This window comes from Zonotrichia albicollis, chromosome 23 (genome assembly GCF_047830755.1).
Source record: "Zonotrichia albicollis isolate bZonAlb1 chromosome 23, bZonAlb1.hap1, whole genome shotgun sequence".
NCBI classification, from domain to species: domain Eukaryota; kingdom Metazoa; phylum Chordata; class Aves; order Passeriformes; family Passerellidae; genus Zonotrichia; species Zonotrichia albicollis.
In genome coordinates, this window is record NC_133841.1 from 3,065,022 (window position 1) to 3,083,004 (window position 17,983).

Sequence of the window (17,983 nt, forward strand, 5' to 3'; positions counted from 1 at the left end):
TACCTGCAGACAGCTGTGCCTTCAGCCAGGGTTTTACCTCTGAATTTCCACCATTTCAAACAGCACATTTTGCTTGCCCAGGGGCAGGAGTGCTGTGCCCACACAGCCCCATCCCAGCCCCACAGGCTGGGCGATGCCCGTGCTCTGCCAGCCCCAAGTGCCTCCTCAGCAGCTCCTCCTCTCCTGCTCAGCAGGATCTCCCCAGGGAGCTGCTCCTCAGGCCTCAATTCCACAGAATCCCTCTAGCCATCAATGGGAGCCTGAAACCACCACTCCTCAGAGGTCACTTTTGGCTTTGTTTCCTCTTCTTCGTTCCAGTAGTGAATCATCATCCAGATCAAACGCCTCAGGCTCCTCCAGGAACAGCTCTTTCCTTCCAGGGGGATGAACCCAGCACCTGGCACTACGGAAAACCAGTGGAGCTTCCAGGACTGGGATCTTCCCACAGCTCACTCACTCCTGAGAGGAAAATGGGCAGGAAAGGAGGGGATCCCACCTCGCCCTGCCTCAGGTGACACTGGCAGCTCTCCAGGGCACGGCCCGGACAAACCGGCAGCTCCGGGATGATGGAGCACTCCCGTTATCCGCAGCAAGGCAGGGCAGAGCGGAACCCACAGATTTCAAACGGAGCAGAACCGGGGCAATGCGGTGATGGAGCAGCAAAAGGTTGAGGAGTTTGGAGCCTCCCCTTCCCACGAGTTTAATCCTTCCCCGCTCAGCGAGGGGGAGGACGCGCTGCCCGACACCGGTGCGGGTGTGTAGCCTCGGGTGTGAACCGCATTGCTGGCACACCCCGGTAACGGGTGGCTGCTCTAATCCCGGGAGCTCACCGGGACACACCGGCACCGCACCGCAAACCCGGCGGCGGCTCCCGGGCCCCGCCGCGTGCGGCCCGCGGCTGTCACGGCCCGCCGGGCCCCGCTGCGGAGCGCCGCCGCTCCCGGCCGGCCCTGCACACCGGGCTGTGCCCGCGGGGTCCGCCCGGGCAGGCACCGACCGCAGTCCCCGGGCGCGCTCCCGGCCCTGCCGAGCACCGCGGCCCCGGGCCCTGCGGCACTGCAGCCCCGCCGGGCCGCGGCCCGCCCACCGGCAGGGACAGGGGCCGCCCTTTCCCCGCCCGGGCCGCCGCTCTACCTGCGCGCCTCCTCGTCGCTGTCGGTCTCGCCGGGCCCGTCGGGCGCCGCCATGACCACATCGCACTCGGCCTCAGCCGCCGCCGCCATCTTACCGCGCGGGGCTGGGCCGGACCGGGGCGGGGCGGGGCGGGGCGAGGGCCGGAACGGGCGGGATCTCCGCCGGTAGGGCGGGGCGGGGCCCGACCGGCAGGGGGCGCCCGCGGAGGAGCGCGGCCGCGGCATCGGGAGGGGCCGGTACCGGGAGGGAGGCGGAACTCCACCGGGGGTGGGCGGGGCTTACACAGACCACGCCCCTCCCGCCGCAGGGCAGCGCCGCTCTGGCGGTCCGCCCGCCCGCAGGGGGGCGCTGTGGTGCCGCCGGTGCCTCCCGCCGCCGCTGAGGCTCGGCCGCGGCCGCCGCGGTGAGGCGGGATGGGCAAGAGCTGCAAGGTGGTGGTGTGCGGGCAGGCCTCGGTGGGCAAAACCTCCATCCTGGAGCAGCTGCTCTACGGGAACCATGTTGTCGGTGAGTGTGGCGGCTCCCCCGGGTGTAGCGGGCCCTGGGGTGTCCATGGTCACCCCCACACGCACCGGCCGCGCTGTACCGGGGCCCCGGCAGCGTTCCCACATGTCCCCGGCACCCCCGGCAGGCTCGGAGATGATCGAGACGCAGGAGGACATTTACGTGGGCTCCATCGAGACCGACCGCGGCGTGAGGGAGCAGGTGCGCTTCTACGACACGCGGGGGCTGCGCGACGGGCTGGAGCTGCCCAAGCACTGCTTCTCCTGCACCGACGGCTACGTGCTGGTCTACAGCACCGACAGCAAGGAGTCCTTCAAGCGTGTCGAGCTGCTCAAGAAGGAGATCGACAAGTCCAAGGACAAGAAGGAGGTGAGTCCCCACGGGAGAGTGGGATCTGCTCCCCTGGGGCAGGTTGTCATCTTTGGTTTCACAAGATTCTGATGGGTCCCTGATGTTTGGGACTCCCAGCAGTAACAGGCTGTCTCCTGGGATGCTCTCTGAGCATACAGGTGCTCAAAGGCTCCTTCTGTTTTGGGGCTGGTTTGGGACACACAGACCCCAGCAGGAGGGGAAGGGAGCACTGAGGTCATTGGGTTTCAAAAGGCCTTGACATGGAATCAGTGGCAGATCCAAGCCCACCACTGAGGGCAGAGTGAGCCAGCCCTGCAGCTCTGTGCTTGGTCATCAAGGGCCCTTCTCACCCTTTTGGAACAGGTCACCATTGTGGTTTTGGGCAACAAGTGTGACCTGCAGGAGCAGCGGCGGGTGGACCACGATGCAGCCCAGCACTGGGCCAAGGGCGAGAAGGTGAAGCTGTGGGAGGTGTCCGTGGCTGACCGGCGCACGCTGATCGAGCCCTTCATCTACCTGGCCAGCAAGATGACCCAGCCACAGAGCAAGTCTGCCTTTCCCCTGAGCCGCAAGAACAAGGGCAGTGGGTCCATGGATGGATGAGCCTGCTTTCCCTCCCCTTCCATTGCCACCTCCTCTTCCTCACCTTCCTGCTTCCCTCGCACACACCTCCTGCTGAGTCCTGCCTGGTGCCACGGAGCCTGTGGGAAGCAGCTGGCCAGGAGGAACACTCATCCCAGGGCTAGGGATGATGGCAGAGAGAGAGGCAGTGGGACAGGAGCCACTGCTCTCCCTGCCCAGCCCCTGCTGCTGTCAGAGGTGCTACAGGAAGGTCAGGATTCACTCAGTGACCCCCTCTGCTCTCAGGTGCAGGCTGGGAGAGTGGAACAGAGGCACAGCACAGGCTGGCTGGAGCGTGGGCATCAGCTCCAACATCTGGAGGGAGCAACTCCCTCTTTTTCTATTTCCTGACAACATGTGGGCAGGGCCTGTTTGCTGGCCCTGCCTCCAGCCAAGCAGCTCTCCTTGCCCTGCCCCAGCTGGCTCTGTGCTGCTCCCTGGCAGTGTCCACTGCTCCTTTATGCACTGGAATATCCAGACATGCTGCCCCAGGGAATGCCTAGAGCAGGGCAGGTGCTGTTCCTGAGGACAGGGTGCCCAAATGCACCATTCCAGCCCTCCTCTTCCTGAGTGCAGCCTCAGCCATGAGCTTGGAGGAGATGGGGTTGTGCTTCACCTGCATACCTCGATCCTTGGAGGAGCTGGGACTGTACTTACCCTGCACAGCCCAGGTGCTTTGGGCTGTGGCAGCTCTCACTGCCCACCTGTCACAATGCTGCCTCTTCTCAGAACCACCAAAAAACAAGGCACAGGTGTCCCAGTCCTACCCAGCAACACTTGTTCCCTTCAGGTAGTCTGGATGTAGGAAAAGAACTGATTAAAAGCTCCAGTGTGTTTATACTTGTTCCTTTTATTTACCGAGTAACACAATAAAGCAATGAGATTCGGTTATCAAAATATTTTCCTTTTTTTTTTTTTCCCAACAGTTATAGTACATCAAAAAAATATACAATGAACATTACAGGAGGGTACTGGCCAAGTCCCTAGAGTCTGGATATTCCATTTTGGGTTTGGTTTGTTGTTTTTTTTTCTGGTGTTTTGAATCAAATTTCACATCACTCCAAGGTTATTTACAGAGGGGCACACGTTACCGAGCGCTATGGACTATCCCTACTCCTAGTACAGCATGTGCTAAGTCAAAGGCAGTAAATGCTTTGGAGAGCAGGAAGGGATTTGGGGGGATGCCATAACGGGGGGTTCTTATGCAGCTCGTTGCAGTAATTATTGTCACTAGAAGGAATGGCTTTCACAGGGTTAAAGTGCCAAGAACAGGAGTGCGCCAGGACTCCACTGGTGCGGGGCAAGGAGCAGCCATGGCTCCAGCACAGGCTTTTTGGGACAATGGAGGGGAACAGGCCCACTGGTGCCACGTGGCTCTGCAGACTGCAGCCCAGCTGCTCCAGGCTCCCCGAGCTTCTGAGGGGCTGGGCACAGCACCAGGGGCTCATGGCACAGGAGGGGACCCACTGTCCTGCTGCGGTGGCTGGACTGGGGGTGACCCCAAGGGTCTGGGAAGGGCACAGTGACATGGGCAGGGGTGGCTGGGGACGTGCCAGCCATGGGCTGCTTGGCACTGGGGAACAGGGACAGCATCTCCTGTCCCCTGGGGCCCCACCAGCACAGGCTCCTGTCCCTTGGGATGTGGGACCATCTGTGTCCCCTGGGCTGTGGGACCATCTCCCTATCCCTGGCAAAGCCGTTTCTGCTGGGAGCCTTGTTTCCCTCACACATCCCACCACTGTTGCAAGACCTTTCCATTGTCTCCACGCACAGCTGCTCACTTCTCTCCTGGTGCCCTCTCCCCACTCTCCTCCTTCCCTGGGGAAGGGGTGCCCTGAGCAGGTGAATCCACACCCAGGGGCTCCCTCACTCTCCTGTCCCCGTGGCAGGAGCACAGTGGTGGCTCCACGGTTGGTGCTGCCCACAGAGCCTGCAGGTGTGAGCTCCTTCCTGCAGCTTTCCTGCCCTTGCCAAGGCTCCAGCCCTGGGAAGCAGATATGTTTCAGCCATCTGAGTCACCCTTTGGCCCCTTCCTGAGCATCGGTGGAGCACGCTGGGCAAAATCCTTCTGAAATCCAGGCGCTGCTTGTGGCCAAGACGTCAGATATGTGTGCTTGTGCGTGTGGATTCCCAGGTGCACTCACCAAGCCACCTCTTCCCGAGGGCTGGGAGGGAATGGGAGTCACAGCAGAGGTCTGAGCCAGCACTCTGGGCTGGGGACCGGACAGAGCTCAGTGTCATGTTGGTTCTTCTGCTGCCACCACTGCTCCAGCTGCAGCACCAAAGGGAATCGCAGGCGGCCAATGTGACTGGGGTGAGCTGCCCCCTGGATTGCATAGATCAGGGTGGGGTGTTCCTCCAGAGAAAGGTCCTTTTGGGATGCAACTCTCTCTATGTACAGCAGCGTGCTGGGCACCCAGAGTGCCGCGGGGACAGTCCCAGACAGGTCATGCTTGGGCTGTCTGAGCACAGTGAAATGCAGAGCTATGGCCTCGGGGTCCCTCCAGAGCCTGGCACTCTGCAGGCTGTGGGTGCACCTGCCCCCTGATTGTCCAGGCTGCTGAGGACACCTTTGATTTTGGGGATCATCAGTAACTTCCTGGAAGCTCCTAACTGGGATGGGATCGGAGGGCTGTGCACGGCAGGTGAGCAGCAGCGTTGCCTTTCACTGGAGAACTGAAAGTGCTTTAGGGACATTCACTCAGCCTCACAGCATCTCCCGGGAGGTAGGGGCAGGGCTGTCCCACGCTGGGACAGAGACAAGGACAGGTGCCAAGCACAGGGTCACCTCCTAGGGGAGCCAGCACTGGCACTCCCAGCCTTGCTGGGCATGAGTGGGGCCCAGCTTGGCCACATGCCCATCGTGTGCTTCTGGGGCCAGGGCAGGGCCCGTGTGCTTTGGAGGGAGGAGGCGCCGGCCCTGGGGTCAGCTATTGCTCTCGGAGTGAGGATATGGTCAGTGTGGCCGTGCCTGCCACCACGGGGGCTCTTTGGCTGGTGGGACACAGGGAATTGGGACAGGGGGCTGGTGGGTGGCACAGAAACCCCCTGCCAGCACAGGCAGGTGCAGGGCTGGCAAGGGCACAGCCAGCCCAGGCTGAGAGAGAAACTGCCAGCTTCCCACTTGTGCTGGGGTTGTTTCTCCCAGGAAGAGCTGGGCTGAGATTCCCCTCGCACTTCCCTTCCCTCTGGGCTGGCAGGGATTAGAGGGATGCTCCTTCTCCCAGGGACCAGCCAGCTCCTCTCCTTCCAGTCTGGAAACTGGGAGGGCCATGAAGAAGCAGCCAGCAGGCCAAGGACAGGCAGGCTGTGGCCATGAGACGGTCCTGCTGATTTGGACACTGTCCTCTTCTGTGCACTGCCTGGGCTCATCTGCTGAGCAGGGGCCAGCACAGGCTGGGGGAGCAGTGGGGATGCGCGGGGGGCTGGCCAGGCTCTGTCAGGGCACCTCTCTCCAGTGGGAGCCCTCTCCAAGCAAAGGAGAAGCCGGGGTTGATGTCTACCACTACGTTTTCCCACCAGCCAGGAGAGCAGGTGCGAGGAGCGCTGTCCCCAGCCCAGCCCGGTGCACAGACCCCGGCCGGGTCACACTCTAGTAGGGTGCAAAGACGATGGGGCCCGGCGTGGGGCGGACGTGAGCCGGCGGCGTTCGGAACAGGGCTGGTCCGAGGATCGGCGCTTGGAACAGCGTGGTGGCAGCCGCCGGTCGCAGGGCCAGGGGTCCGGGCATGGCGCACACGGCAGCGGCCGTCAGCGGGCTCGGCAGGAAACGCGTGGCCAAGGTTTTGGTGAGGTGCTTCTGCAAAGCCAGCTTGGACTGCAGGGAGGGAGGGGGAGACACCGTGAGGTGGAGGGAACACAAAGGAATGAAAGCACTCCCAAGTTATCCAGGAAAAGACTCAAAACCCACCAGCACAGCTCACCCTCCTTGAGGGGAGAAGCTGAGCTGTGGGGATGTGTCACAGATATCTTTAATAGAAAATCCTTTCTTTAGGATTTTTCCTCCTGAGAAACTGGAGGCCTCAGGAACAAAATGTAAACATTGATTATCTGCTGGTGTGGAATGCAACAGGTAGATCTTTGATAAGCCCATGTTAGATGTTTGTAATTAATGGCCAATCACAGCACAGCTGGCTCAGACAGAAAGCTGAGCCACAAGCCTTTGTTATCATTCTTTCCTCTTCTATTCTTAGCCAGCCTTCTGATGAAATCCTTTCTTCTATTCTTTTAGTATAGTTTGAATGTAATATATATCATAAAATAATAAATCAAGCCTTCTGAAACATGGAGTCAGATCCTCGTCTCTTCCCTCATCCAAGAACCCCTGTGAACACGGTCACAGTGATGGAAGTCAAGGTTTAAGAGAAGCAGCTCCCATAACTCACTGAAAGGATGGCTGATGGTGAGTGAGGCTCTGTGAGCAAACCAAGTGCTGTGCAGGGAGACAGGTACCTTGAGAATACTCACTGCGAGGGCAGCATTCTTCTGCAGCTTGTTGTAGGGGCTGTACTTGGGCTTGGGTGGCTTCCCTGCCAGCCTGTCTTTGTGCCTCCGGCTGCTCATGTGCTGGGGGGGAAAAGAGCAGGATCACTGGGAGCCAGCCACTGTGTGGCTCAGGTCTGTGGGGACACCAGGCACCACACCCTGAGTCCCTCCACACCCACACCCAGTGCCCAGGCACTCCCAGGGCATCGTCACCTGCTTGAGCTGGGTCTCGGAGTTGACGTAGATCTCGCACACTTGGCAGTGGAAGGCCTTGTTCTGGATGTTGATGCTGCCCTTGTTCCCAATGCGCTTGGACTTGTGCCCTGCCCGGGAGAGCAGCTTGCCCCGGCCTCGCCGCAGCTGGGCACCGTGACCTTCCAGCATGGACTTGTGCTTGGCGCCTGCCAGGAGGGGACACTCAGCGAGCCAGCCCCGTGCCAGTGCCCCAGCAGCAGGAGCATGGGATATCCAGCAGGAACAGTGCCCTCCAACAGCACCAACCCGTGCCCAGCAGCACTTGCAGGCAGAGGGCACAGGGAGCTGTGGAACCCAGACTTTCACCATTGCTGCACAGCCCACTGCCAAACCCTGCCAAAGTGCACGTCGCAGGCAGAGCAGGGATGCTCATGTTCCCAGAGACCCCCCCTGCACGAGGCAGCTTTGGAGAAGCTGCTATTTGCTATTTCCAGCGTGTGCTGGAGCCTGTCGCCTGTCCCCGGGCGTTAGCACAGTCTGCAGCATCTGAGCCGTGCCCAAGGTCACAGCAGAGCCAGGAATAGCTCAGCAGGGTCACAGCAGGTGGGGAAGGAGGAACCCAAGATCCCTGCACACCTGGGGACAGGGTGCTCTGTCCTGTCCCTGACGAGGGTGCATGGGGAGCAAGTAATTTAAGCCCTGCTAATTAATTCTGTTTATTAAGGAGCTGTGTGACAGCCACAGAGCAGCGCCAGCCTGCAAATGTTTGTCTGCTTGTTTGTTTATTTGTTTGTTCGTTTTCCCCCAAATCAGCTCCTGAATTTGTAACTGGAGCTGACAAAAGCAAAAGGACACGTCTGCAGCTAAGCCACAGCAGTGTCCTGAGCTAACCCTGCCCTCGGCAGCTGCAGTGGGGTGGCAGGAATTGCTCCCCAGTATTTAAAAGGGCCTTCCGTTTAAATTTGGGGTGCCCAGCTTAAGCATCCTCTGGAGAAAGGGGTGAGCCAGGAGCTGGCACTGCCCACAAACCCTACTGGGGACCCCTGTACCATGGCTGGCACCACCCTGGGGGACCCTCAGCAGCTCCCACAGATGCCCACCTCAAAGGGCTGCCCCACACAGCCCAGGAGTCATTTTGGGCTATGGGTTCCACAGCTCATTGCATTCCCAGGCATCCTCTCCACAAGCTCAAACCACCAAGCTGCTTTGGGAAGTATCATTCCATGTTCGGAAGAAGCCCTGGCTATCAGCTTCAAGCTAAATGGAAAATAAAGTAGCCTCAATCACTTGATTAAACGTCCTTAATTGAGACGTGAACAATAAGAGTGTTTGACCTGATGCAAATTCACCCTAGAAGGTGCAGCCCTGGTAAAGCCCTATGGCTCATCTATGCAGGTCATTTTAATGTTTTTTAATTACAGCAACACTCATTAATGCTTGCTACTTCATTGCAAGGCTGCTTGAGCCCCAATAAAGTGGCAGGGGCCCATCTCCCTGTCCTCCTGCCCCCCAAAAATGCCCTTACCAGTGTTGTGAGCCTCCAGCTGGGACAGGGAGTTGACGGTCACCTTGCAGGTGGGACAGTACAGGTGCTGTTTGCTCTTTTTCCCCTCTTTCTCGCTCTCAGGGGCCGAGCTGACGCTGCTGCCTGACTCAGCTGCCTGTGCCTCGGCTGCCTGGGCTGATGAGGAGGCCACGCTGGTGGCATCTGAGGTGCCCTCTGACAGCTCGGAGGCTGGTGGGGAGCCCAGAGGGGCAACACTGCCTGGCAGCTCCACTGGCGACTCCTCAGTGCTGGGCACCAGTGCCAGGCTGCTGCCCTCGCCCTCCGACTCCTGTGGGCTACTGGCATCAGCTGGAGGGACAAAAAGGAAAGGGGGAAAGAGGAAAAGAGAAAGAAATGGGCACAAAGAGAAAGTTCTCTGTGCTTGAACATGTTTTCTTAATTTCACAGAGCACCCTCAAATTTGCCAACACCATCCCAGAGGTCTGCATGCATCCCCAGCTCTCATTACAGCTGTTATCTCCAGTGCATGCAAGCTGGGCTCAGCACCAAACCCTGGTGGTGCCACAGCTTTCACCAGCCCCATCCCTGCATGTGCAGAGCCCTGGGGATGTGTGGGCCAGGGCTCATTCCCAGAGACACCAAATTACAGGGAAACACCCCCTGTTCCAAACCACAGGGAAAACACCCCCTGTTCCCCTGCAGGAGCTCAGGTGGCACCTCTGCCACCCCAACCCCAGCCTCCTCAGCCCCTCCTGTACCTGTGCTGCCCAGCTCCCCACTGCCCACGGGGCTGGGGGCCAGCTCGGCTGTGCTGTCCTGGCCAGGGGTCCCCGCTGCAGCCCCCACCACCTTCTGCTTGTTCTTCATGGCCTCGATGGCCTTCAGCCTCCGCGCGTGCTTGTGGCCCTTGTAGTGGGCTTCAGCCTGGTTCTGGGGGCAGAGAGGGATGGCTGTGACAGACAGACACACGGACATGGGCAGGGCAGGGGCTCAGAGGCAGGAGTGGCTGCTCAGGCAGGTTTCTGGTGCAGCCAGCTCACCTGTGGCACCCACCCCCAGAGTAGGAGCACTGCAAAGGGGGGTTGGCACTGGGGTGTAGCACAGAGAGGTGTTGGCAGTGGGGTGTAGCACAGTGGAGGTGATGGGAATAAGGTGTAGCACAGAGGGGTTTTGGCAGTGGGGTGTAGCACAGAGGGTTTTTTTGGCAGTGAGGCGTAGCACACAAGGGTTTAAGCACTGGGGTGTAGCACAAAGGAATTTTTACAGTGGGGTGTAGCACAGGGGGTGTTTTGGGAGTGGGGTGCAGCACAGAGAAGGGTGTTGGGAATGAGTTGAACCACAGGGGTGTGTTGGGAGTGAGGTGGAGCAAAAAGGGGTTTTGCTTTGGCAGTGGGGTGTAGCAGATAGGAGGTGTTGGGAGTGGGGTATAGCACAGAGGGATTTTAGCACTGGGGTGTAGCACAGAGGGTTTTTTTGGCAGTGGGGTGTAGCACAGAGGAGGTGATGGGAATAAGGTGTAGCACAAAGGAATTTTGGCAGTGGGGTGTAGCACAGAGGGGTTTTAGCAGTGGGGTGTAGCACAGAGGGGTTTTGGGAGTAGGATGTAGCACAGAGGGGTTTTATTTTGGCAGTGGGGTATAGAACAGAGGGATTTTGGCAATGGGGTATAGCACGGAGGGGTTTTGAGAGTGGGCTGTAGCACAGAGGAAATGTTGGGACTGAAGTACAGCACCTCAGAGAGGTTTTTGGCACTGGGGTGTAGCACAGAGAGTTTTTAGCCCTGGGATGTAGCACAGAGTCCTTTCCCTCCTCTCCCCAGCCTCCTCTGACACCAAGATATTGAGGCCAAGGTATCACTCTCCAAGACATCAGCACATTGCTTGCTTGGAGAGATAAGGACCCTGCTCTGATTAAATGCATCAAGTCACTCCTAAAAGCAGCTTTCAGGCAGAATTTATGACTCCAGAAACCTACAATGAATTGTTGCTGTAAAAATGAAATAAAGAGGTTTTTTGGTGGGGAGGACACATCACCCAGTGTATCCTAAGGGTGTCCAACACATGGTTCATGTCCCCATCTCCTCTCTCTCAGTGAGCACTGGATAATGAAGCATGACTCTGATGGATTCGTGTCTGCACCAAACTGATAAAAATGGCCCCAAAAATAATTCCCCTGAACACTGATGTCCTCCCAGTAGGGACAATGCTGCATTGTCCCCCCAAAACAACCCTGGTTTGGCAATTTATGGAGTGGAACCCCAGTCTGAATCAGACACTGTACCCCTGAGTGGGACAGATTAATTTGCACAGCATTCCTGGGGGCCAGCTGAGGATTCCTGGGCTCAGCAGGGGGAAGCATCCTAGCCCATCCCTCCCCCTGTGGCCCTGGGAACGGGGCTGGTACGTGGGAAAGCAAAGGGCGAGTCCAAGCGTTGGTGCCTCATTAGCAAAGACAATAAACTGCCCCTGGAAAACAGGGCTGGGTGCAGCCAAAGTAGGTCACAGGCTCCATGCTGGAACACTGTGAGGGCTGTGAGGGTCTGGGCCAGCCAGGGGGACCTGCAGGGACATGGGCAGAGCAGGAATGGGGGCACTGGGAGCACATTGTGGGACTGACCCTCATGGCACAGCACCTCTAGCTGGGAAGCAGCCTGAACCAGGGAAGCAATGAAGGGAGCAATGAAGGAAGCAATGCTTTTCCTGAGCTGCTTGGCCGTGGAGTGGAATCATGAAGCCCAGAACCAGGGATTTTTGCTGGCAGAGCAGCAGCAGCAGCCCCAGGCAGTGCAGATCCAGCATGGCCAGGCTGGGGTGGCTCCTCTGCAGGCAGGAGCAGCTCCAGGAGCCCTGATGGGCACCAAGCACTGCAGATCCAGTGGATGGGACTGACCAGGGGATGGGGAGAGCGACCCAGGCATGGGGTAGAGTGACCCAGGGATGGATGGGACTGACCCAGGGATGGATGAGAGTGACCCAGGGATGGATGAGACTGACCAGGGATGGATGAGAGTGACCCAGGGATGGATGGGACTGACCCAGGGATGGATGAGAGTGGCCCAGAGATGGATGGGACTGACCCAGGGATGGGTGAGAGTGACCCAGGGATGGATGGGACTGACCCAGGGATGGATGAGACTGACCCAGGGATGGGTGAGACTGACCCAGGGATGGATGAGAGTGACCCAGGGATGGATGAGACTGACCAGGGATGGGTGAGAGTGACCCAGGGATGGATGGGACTGACCCAGGGATGGATGAGAGTGATCCAGGGATGGATGAGAGTGACCCAGGGATGGGTGAGAGTGACCCAGGGATGGATGGGACTGACCCAGGGATGGATGACACTGACCCATTTTTGGGAACACCCCTGGCAGGGGCTGGCCCTGTGTCCCCCCTCACTCCCAGCCCCATGTGTGGCCCCACTCACAGCAGAGTTGAAGCGCAGGTGGCAGATGTTGCAGGAGATGAATTGCTTCTTCTTGAGCGGGGTGGGCACGCCAAAGGTGTGGCTGATCACTGCCTTCTGCACCGGGTCCATCTGCAACGGCAGGCAGGGAGGCAGGGCTGGCTGTGTGCCCTCCTTGGAACCCAGTACATCCCTCTGGCTGCCCTGGAGGACTCCAGACCCTGCCCAAGGGGCTCAGAGACCTTGGCACAGAGCCCAAGACCCACGTGCCTTTGATTGTGACCCAGGGAAAAACAATTACCAACCTTTATATGAAGAATTACAAGTCAAAAGAGTTTAAGTAGAATGATAGTGAATTTATCACAGGGTGAAAAAATAGATTTTTTTTGATTTTTAGAATGGGGGTTCAAAGAGAAGATGGAGGAGTCTGGGTGTGTCCAGCCTTTCTCCTTCTTCTTCTTGGCCTCCATCTTCTGCTGTGATGCTGAGACTTTTGGATTGGTTTAGAGTAGAAGCTCACTGTCTAACATAGGTGATAGGGATTGGGAAGTTATGGTAAATAATGTACACATAGTTTTTAGTATAAAAGATAACACCAGTGTGCCTCAATCCAACCTGCCAGAGAGACCTCAGTGGGTCAGAGAAAGAATTTTATAGATAAGAAACAATAAGCAACCTTGAGAACGAGAACTGAAGAATTCTGACTCCTTCTTCAATGACCAGGCTGGGAAAAGAGACTTTCTGACACATCCTGGGGTCACTGTGACCATCAGAGATTCTGGGGTGTCCTGATGGCTGCCCCAATGTGGCACCATGATCTGGTGACCCCCAGGCCTGTCACACTCCCAAGGAGCCACTGCCAAGGCCAGAGCTCACAGGGGGTGGCTGCAAGGGGCAGGGGATGCATCTGTGAGGGGACGCAGCCATGGAGGCTCCCCTGCACGGACGCAGCCATGGAGGCTCCCCTGCACAGGGCAAGGTGCTGTGGGAACACTGGCTCCTGTCCTGCTCAAACCAGGCCCGAATCCATCAAATCCACCAGGCCTGGATCCATCAAATCCACCAGGCCTGGATCCAACAAATCCACCAGGCCTGGATCCATCGAATCCACCAGGCCTGGATCCAACAAATTCACCAGGCCTGAATCCATCAAATCCACCATGCCTGGATCCATCAAATCCACCATGCGTGGATCCATCAAATCCACCAGGCCTGGATCCATGAAAGCCACCAGGCCTGGATCCATGAAAGCCACCAGGCCTGGATCCATCAAATCCACCAGGTCTGAATGTTGTCTAGGGTCTGGCAGAAGGGATGAGACCCCATCTGTACCAGTGTGTGCCCAAGTCCCCTCTCCCCTCACCCAGACATTTGTGCCACAGATGATTTGGAACAGAACACACAAACAAATTACCAGTTTCTGTTTTAACCTCACTGGCTCCCGTTGACCCCAACAGGAGCAGAAACCACCAAAACAAGGGACAGAGGTGGCCAAAACAAACATCTGCCCATTCATTCTCCATGTGCTCCTCACCAGAGAGTTGGGATGTCCCCATGCAGTGCCAAAGGCACAAGCAGGGCCATGTGTGCCAGCCCACAGGGCACTGAGAGCCCACAGGGGTGCCAGGGCAGGAGGGACACCCAAGATACAGGAGGGACATCCAAGATACAGGAGAGACACTCAAGATACAGGAGGGACACCCAAGATAGAAACAGAGCCCACAGAAGCCCCTCTGGGCTGCCCCACTGCTGCCCAGATGTGCTTTCCACCCTCTCAAACCCAGCAATGACAACTCAGTCACCAGGCTGGGCACACACAGAGCCCCTCAGTGTCCTGCCAGGAGTCTGTCTGTCCTCCAGCCTGCCCAGGGCTGTGGTGGGGCCAAGCCTGTGGCCAGTGCCAGCCCCCAGCCCGTCTGTCTCACCCCAGGGCTCGGCCTCATTCCACAGCCCAAGCACCAAACTGCTTCCAAAAGCCATAATTGTTTTTAACAAAATGCATTTATTAAGGAAGAAAACATAAGAATAAGCTCTTTGTCTGAGCGTGGCTCCAATCTATAATGCAAGTATTGTTCCCTAGCCTGTGGCACAGGGAGATTATCTTATCTGAGCCCTGCTGTCAGGAGAGCCAGGGGTTTTCAGTGATCATATTTCTCTGCAAAGCTATTTCACTGCCCAGACAGGTGCATCAGTCTTCGAGGCACATGCCTGGACAACAGCACCATTATCAAGACCCCAAATTCCTTTCCAGGAGTGAGCAGAATGGTAAAAGCAGGTGATTAATGAAGTGCCTGTTTGCTATGAGATTTTACTCACTTTTCTGGCATATAAATGAAGAGGCATTTGGGGTTCAGCAGAGACCTGGGGGAAGCTGCAGATGGCCAAGATGCTGCTCCACGCCTGACAGCAAACATTGCAATGTGCTGCTGGCAGCACCCCCATGCTGCTGGGATGCTGGGCCTGGACTTGTTTTCCAGAGAAACACCCATTTTTCCACTCAAAAAATAAAAATGGCTCCAACCTTCCCATCAGTTCCAGCTGGTTGTACCCACCAAGCCCTGGCAGCTCCCATGGGCTCATCCACACCCTGAGCAGGGAGGGGATCACGGGAGGATGCAGAGGAAAGGGAGATGCTGGCACAAGGACACAAATGAGGCCAGGAACTGTCTTGGTCTCATCCCAAACCAGTGAAGCCATTGGGACCCATCTGAGCCGCATCTGAACAGCCCCAGCACAGGATCTCCTCATCCTCCTCATCCAAGACCCCAAATTCCCTTCCAGGAGTGAGCAGAATGGTAAGAGCAGGTGATTAATGAAGTGCCTGTTTGCCATGAGATTTTACTCACTTTTCTGGCATATAAATGAAGAGGCATTTGAGCCTCAACTACACGTGGTGGTGGTGCTGAACAGGTCCCAGCACAGGGACTCCTCATCCTCCTGGAGTTATGCCAGGGTGGTGGCACCAACCTGGATCTTTCTTGTGCTTGTGCCAAGTCCACCCCGTGGCACAGCAAGGAGCTGTGTCCACCAGAGCACCTGCAACAGGCACAGACTCACACACCAGGGGCTGGGCTGGCCAGCACACTCATTTCTGCTCCTGCTGTCCCAAAGTGAACACAAGCACTGTCTCAAGCTGCCCATGGGAGCACTCATGGGCCCAGGGGCTTTGCCAGAAGCCCAGCCCAGTCCCAGCCCACACCAAGCACACTCTCGTGCTTCTCCCCAAAACCAAACACAAACACCCCTCTGTCCCTCCCTGCCACAGCTCTCCCAGACATGCAAAAGCCCCCCCAGCTTCTGTGGGGGGCACCTACCAGTGCCTGCAGCCAGGGATTGAGGCTCTTCCTGGCAGTTCCCAAAGGAATGGAGCCAGCAGCAGAGGTGGCTTTGGGCACAGCAGTCTTGGGGAATAAAGATCTCAGCTTTATACTCAGTTCCCATTGACTCACATTACTTTATTTATCCCTGGATGTTCCTGCTGATATAAATAGCCACCTCTGTGCTGTGGCCACTGAGGTCAGGGCAGGAATTCACAGGGATGCAGCATCCCCTCAGATCCTGTCTGCTGACTGAGTTTGACCAGGCGCTGCTGGGTCCTGTGGATTTGCAGCATCCCGAGCTGAGGGAAGGAGCAAGGAAAATGCTGAGAGGGTTTTTTTTCACCCCTGGTTGTTGCTCTAAGTGACAGGAGGCAGCCTGGAAGGGTTTTGTTGGCTCTGGAGTAAAACATCTGCTGAGTTCATGGGAGCCCTGTGACCTGCTGGGAGGGTTCTGCTGGGCAGGGCAAACAGCTCCTGCTCTGCAGGGCATCTCTGAGCCCTCACTGCACCTCCAGCCATGCAGGGCACGAAAACAGAACCCCCAGATCCTGCTGCAATGTGGCAGCAACCTCAGCAAAGGGCAGACCCTGACTGCTCCTTCATCCCTGTCCCCTCAAGTGGAGCCTGACCAGCCTGGCTCGGGACACAGGGATGTTCTAACCCCTCATCCTGAGGGATGGAAGCGCTGCTGCAGCTCCTCCAGAGCAGCTCAGGATGCAGGGATGCTCCAATCCCATATTCTGAGGCATGGAAGCTCTGCTCTGGCTCCTCAGAGCAGCTCAGGCGGCAGGGATGCCCCAGTCCCATATTCTGAGGGATGGAAGCTCTGCTGCAGCTCCTCCAGAGCAGCTCAGGCTGCAGGGATGCTCCTGCCCCACATCCTGAGGGATGGAGCCTCTCCTCTGGCTCCTCCAGAGCAGCTCAGGCTGTAGGGATGCTCCAGCCCTTCACCCTGAGGGATGGAAGCTCTGCTCTGGCTCCTCCAGAGCTTGGAGAGCAGCTCAGGCTGCAGGGATGCTCTAGCCCCACATCCTGAGGGATGGAAGCTCTGCTCTGGTTCCTCCAGAGCCTGGCTCAGGCTGCAGGGATGTTCTAGCCCCACATCCTGAGGGATGGAGCCTCTCCTCTGGCTCCTCAGAGCAGCTCAGCCTGCAGGGATGCTCCAGCCCCACATCCTGAGGGATGAAAGCTCTGCTTGGCTCCTCAGAGCCACCAGGCTGGCACACCCTGCATCTCTCCCAGCCTCCTTTGGCCCCATCTCCAGCACAGACACCCCCAAAGGGCAGCTCCTGCCCTGGACCATCAGCCAGCAGCACACACCGGGCTCAGCTCTGAGCTCAGAGTGGCTCCAGGTCCCCACACGACTGGGACAGCCTTCCCTGGCATCTCTGTCAGTGTGTGCCCCATCCACACGGAGCACAGCAGCCATCAGCAGGTTCCAGATTCATTTTCCAAATTAGAGATTTTTTTAAGGCAACAGCCGTGGGTGAGGCAGCGGCAGGTGGGAGCCAAGAGGGGAGGACAGCAGGCGTTGGGTCAAGTTCACTCCTGACTCCGGAGACTAAAAAAAGAGCCCAGACAGAAAGCAGGAGCTATAATGGCATCAAAACCCCTCCTGTCCCGTGTTCCAGCTCATTAGTCCAGGGAGAGGCTGGGCTGGGGCTTCAAAAGAGCTTAAAGGACTCAGAGCCTGAATCCATTCAACAGCAACAGGAATCCTGTGCCTGATTTCTGGACTGTCTTGGAGGATCTCGGTGGTAATTTGCACCTTCTGAGCACATTTAAGCTCAAAGCCACTCACAACAGGCCAGTGAGAAGGGAGGGCGCTCAGAAAAATCCCATTTCCAGGCTCAGGAGAGAAAACAATGGGCACTGACTGAACCCCAAAACACCAGCATGTAGGAGTGCAGGGGGCTAGGATGGTGGGGATGGATGGAGAGGAGAAATCTCTGCAGCCAGGGTGTGGAATTTGGGGTTTATTGCAAAGGGCCCTGCTGGGAGCTGCCAGCCACAGCTCAGAGCAGGCTGAGAGAAGAGAGGGGGAGAGAGAATGAGAGGGTGAGAGAGCAAAAGCATAACAGAGCGAGGTTCCCGTTCCAATACAATAAATCTTCTGTGTTGAATATTTTAATTCTCACTAACCAATCTAGTACAAGATACAAATCCTATAGCATTTACATACAGCCTATAAGAATCATCACATTACCATCCTGTGTTACATTTTAAACCCTAAAAACTCCTTTTTGGGTCCCTTCTGCCAAGCCAGTAGGGTCTGCTCTGACCCTTGGGCCTGTCTGCAAGCAGAGGGTGTTGTTTCACCTTCAGCAGGCCACACCATTGTTTTCCAGGTGTTCATATCCCAAAGCTTGCTTTCATTTCAATCTCGCTTATAGTTTCCATATGCTCAAAATCTTTTACCAGACAATCATATTTATAAGGCTTTCCTGTTTCATCTTCCCCA

The 17,983-nt window shown here is 57.3% G+C and overlaps 3 protein-coding genes across 4 annotated transcripts in view; 1 reads left to right on the plus strand and 2 right to left on the minus strand.

The window, feature by feature from the left end:
- Positions 1–1,373, minus strand: part of DNAJC7 (DnaJ heat shock protein family (Hsp40) member C7) — a 26,807-nt gene extending 25,434 nt beyond the window's left edge. The window contains exon 1 of the mRNA XM_074557367.1: positions 1,135–1,373. Coding sequence (XP_074413468.1) covers positions 1,135–1,358 — 224 coding nt within the window. The 5' untranslated portion in view covers positions 1,359–1,373. The remainder of the gene's footprint in view (positions 1–1,134) is intronic.
- A 27-nt stretch (positions 1,374–1,400) lies between these two features.
- On the plus strand, positions 1,401–3,412 carry NKIRAS2 (NFKB inhibitor interacting Ras like 2). Of its 2 annotated transcripts, XM_074557369.1 has the most exons (4): positions 1,401–1,641; positions 1,766–1,843; positions 1,941–2,007; positions 2,353–2,449. In XM_074557369.1, exons 1-4 carry the CDS (start codon positions 1,548–1,550, stop codon positions 2,447–2,449), a joined length of 336 nt encoding a protein of 111 aa, XP_074413470.1. In that variant the 5' UTR covers positions 1,401–1,547. The 2 variants fall into 2 exon arrangements, with proteins under 2 accessions (XP_074413470.1, XP_074413469.1); XM_074557368.1 differs by having other exon boundaries at positions 1,460–1,641; positions 1,766–2,007; positions 2,353–3,412.
- ZNF385C (zinc finger protein 385C) overlaps positions 3,216–17,983 on the minus strand; it is a 70,131-nt gene continuing 55,363 nt past the window's right edge. The window contains 6 exon segments of the mRNA XM_074557366.1: positions 3,216–6,427; positions 7,063–7,176; positions 7,309–7,496; positions 8,816–9,145; positions 9,556–9,727; positions 12,224–12,334. Of these exon segments, the coding sequence (XP_074413467.1) occupies positions 6,203–6,427; positions 7,063–7,176; positions 7,309–7,496; positions 8,816–9,145; positions 9,556–9,727; positions 12,224–12,334 (1,140 nt within the window). The 3' untranslated portion in view covers positions 3,216–6,202.

Excerpts from the sequence above, each read along its gene's own strand:
- NKIRAS2 (XM_074557368.1), top strand. The coding sequence starts at position 1,548 with ATGGGCAAGAGCTGCAAGGTGGTGGTGTGCGGGCAGGCCTCGGTGGGC. Across the intron at positions 1,642-1,765 it reads CTACGGGAACCATGTTGTCG|GCTCGGAGATGATCGAGACG; the intron begins GTGAGTGTGGCG and ends CACCCCCGGCAG. Across the intron at positions 2,008-2,352 it reads AGTCCAAGGACAAGAAGGAG|GTCACCATTGTGGTTTTGGG; the intron begins GTGAGTCCCCAC and ends CTTTTGGAACAG.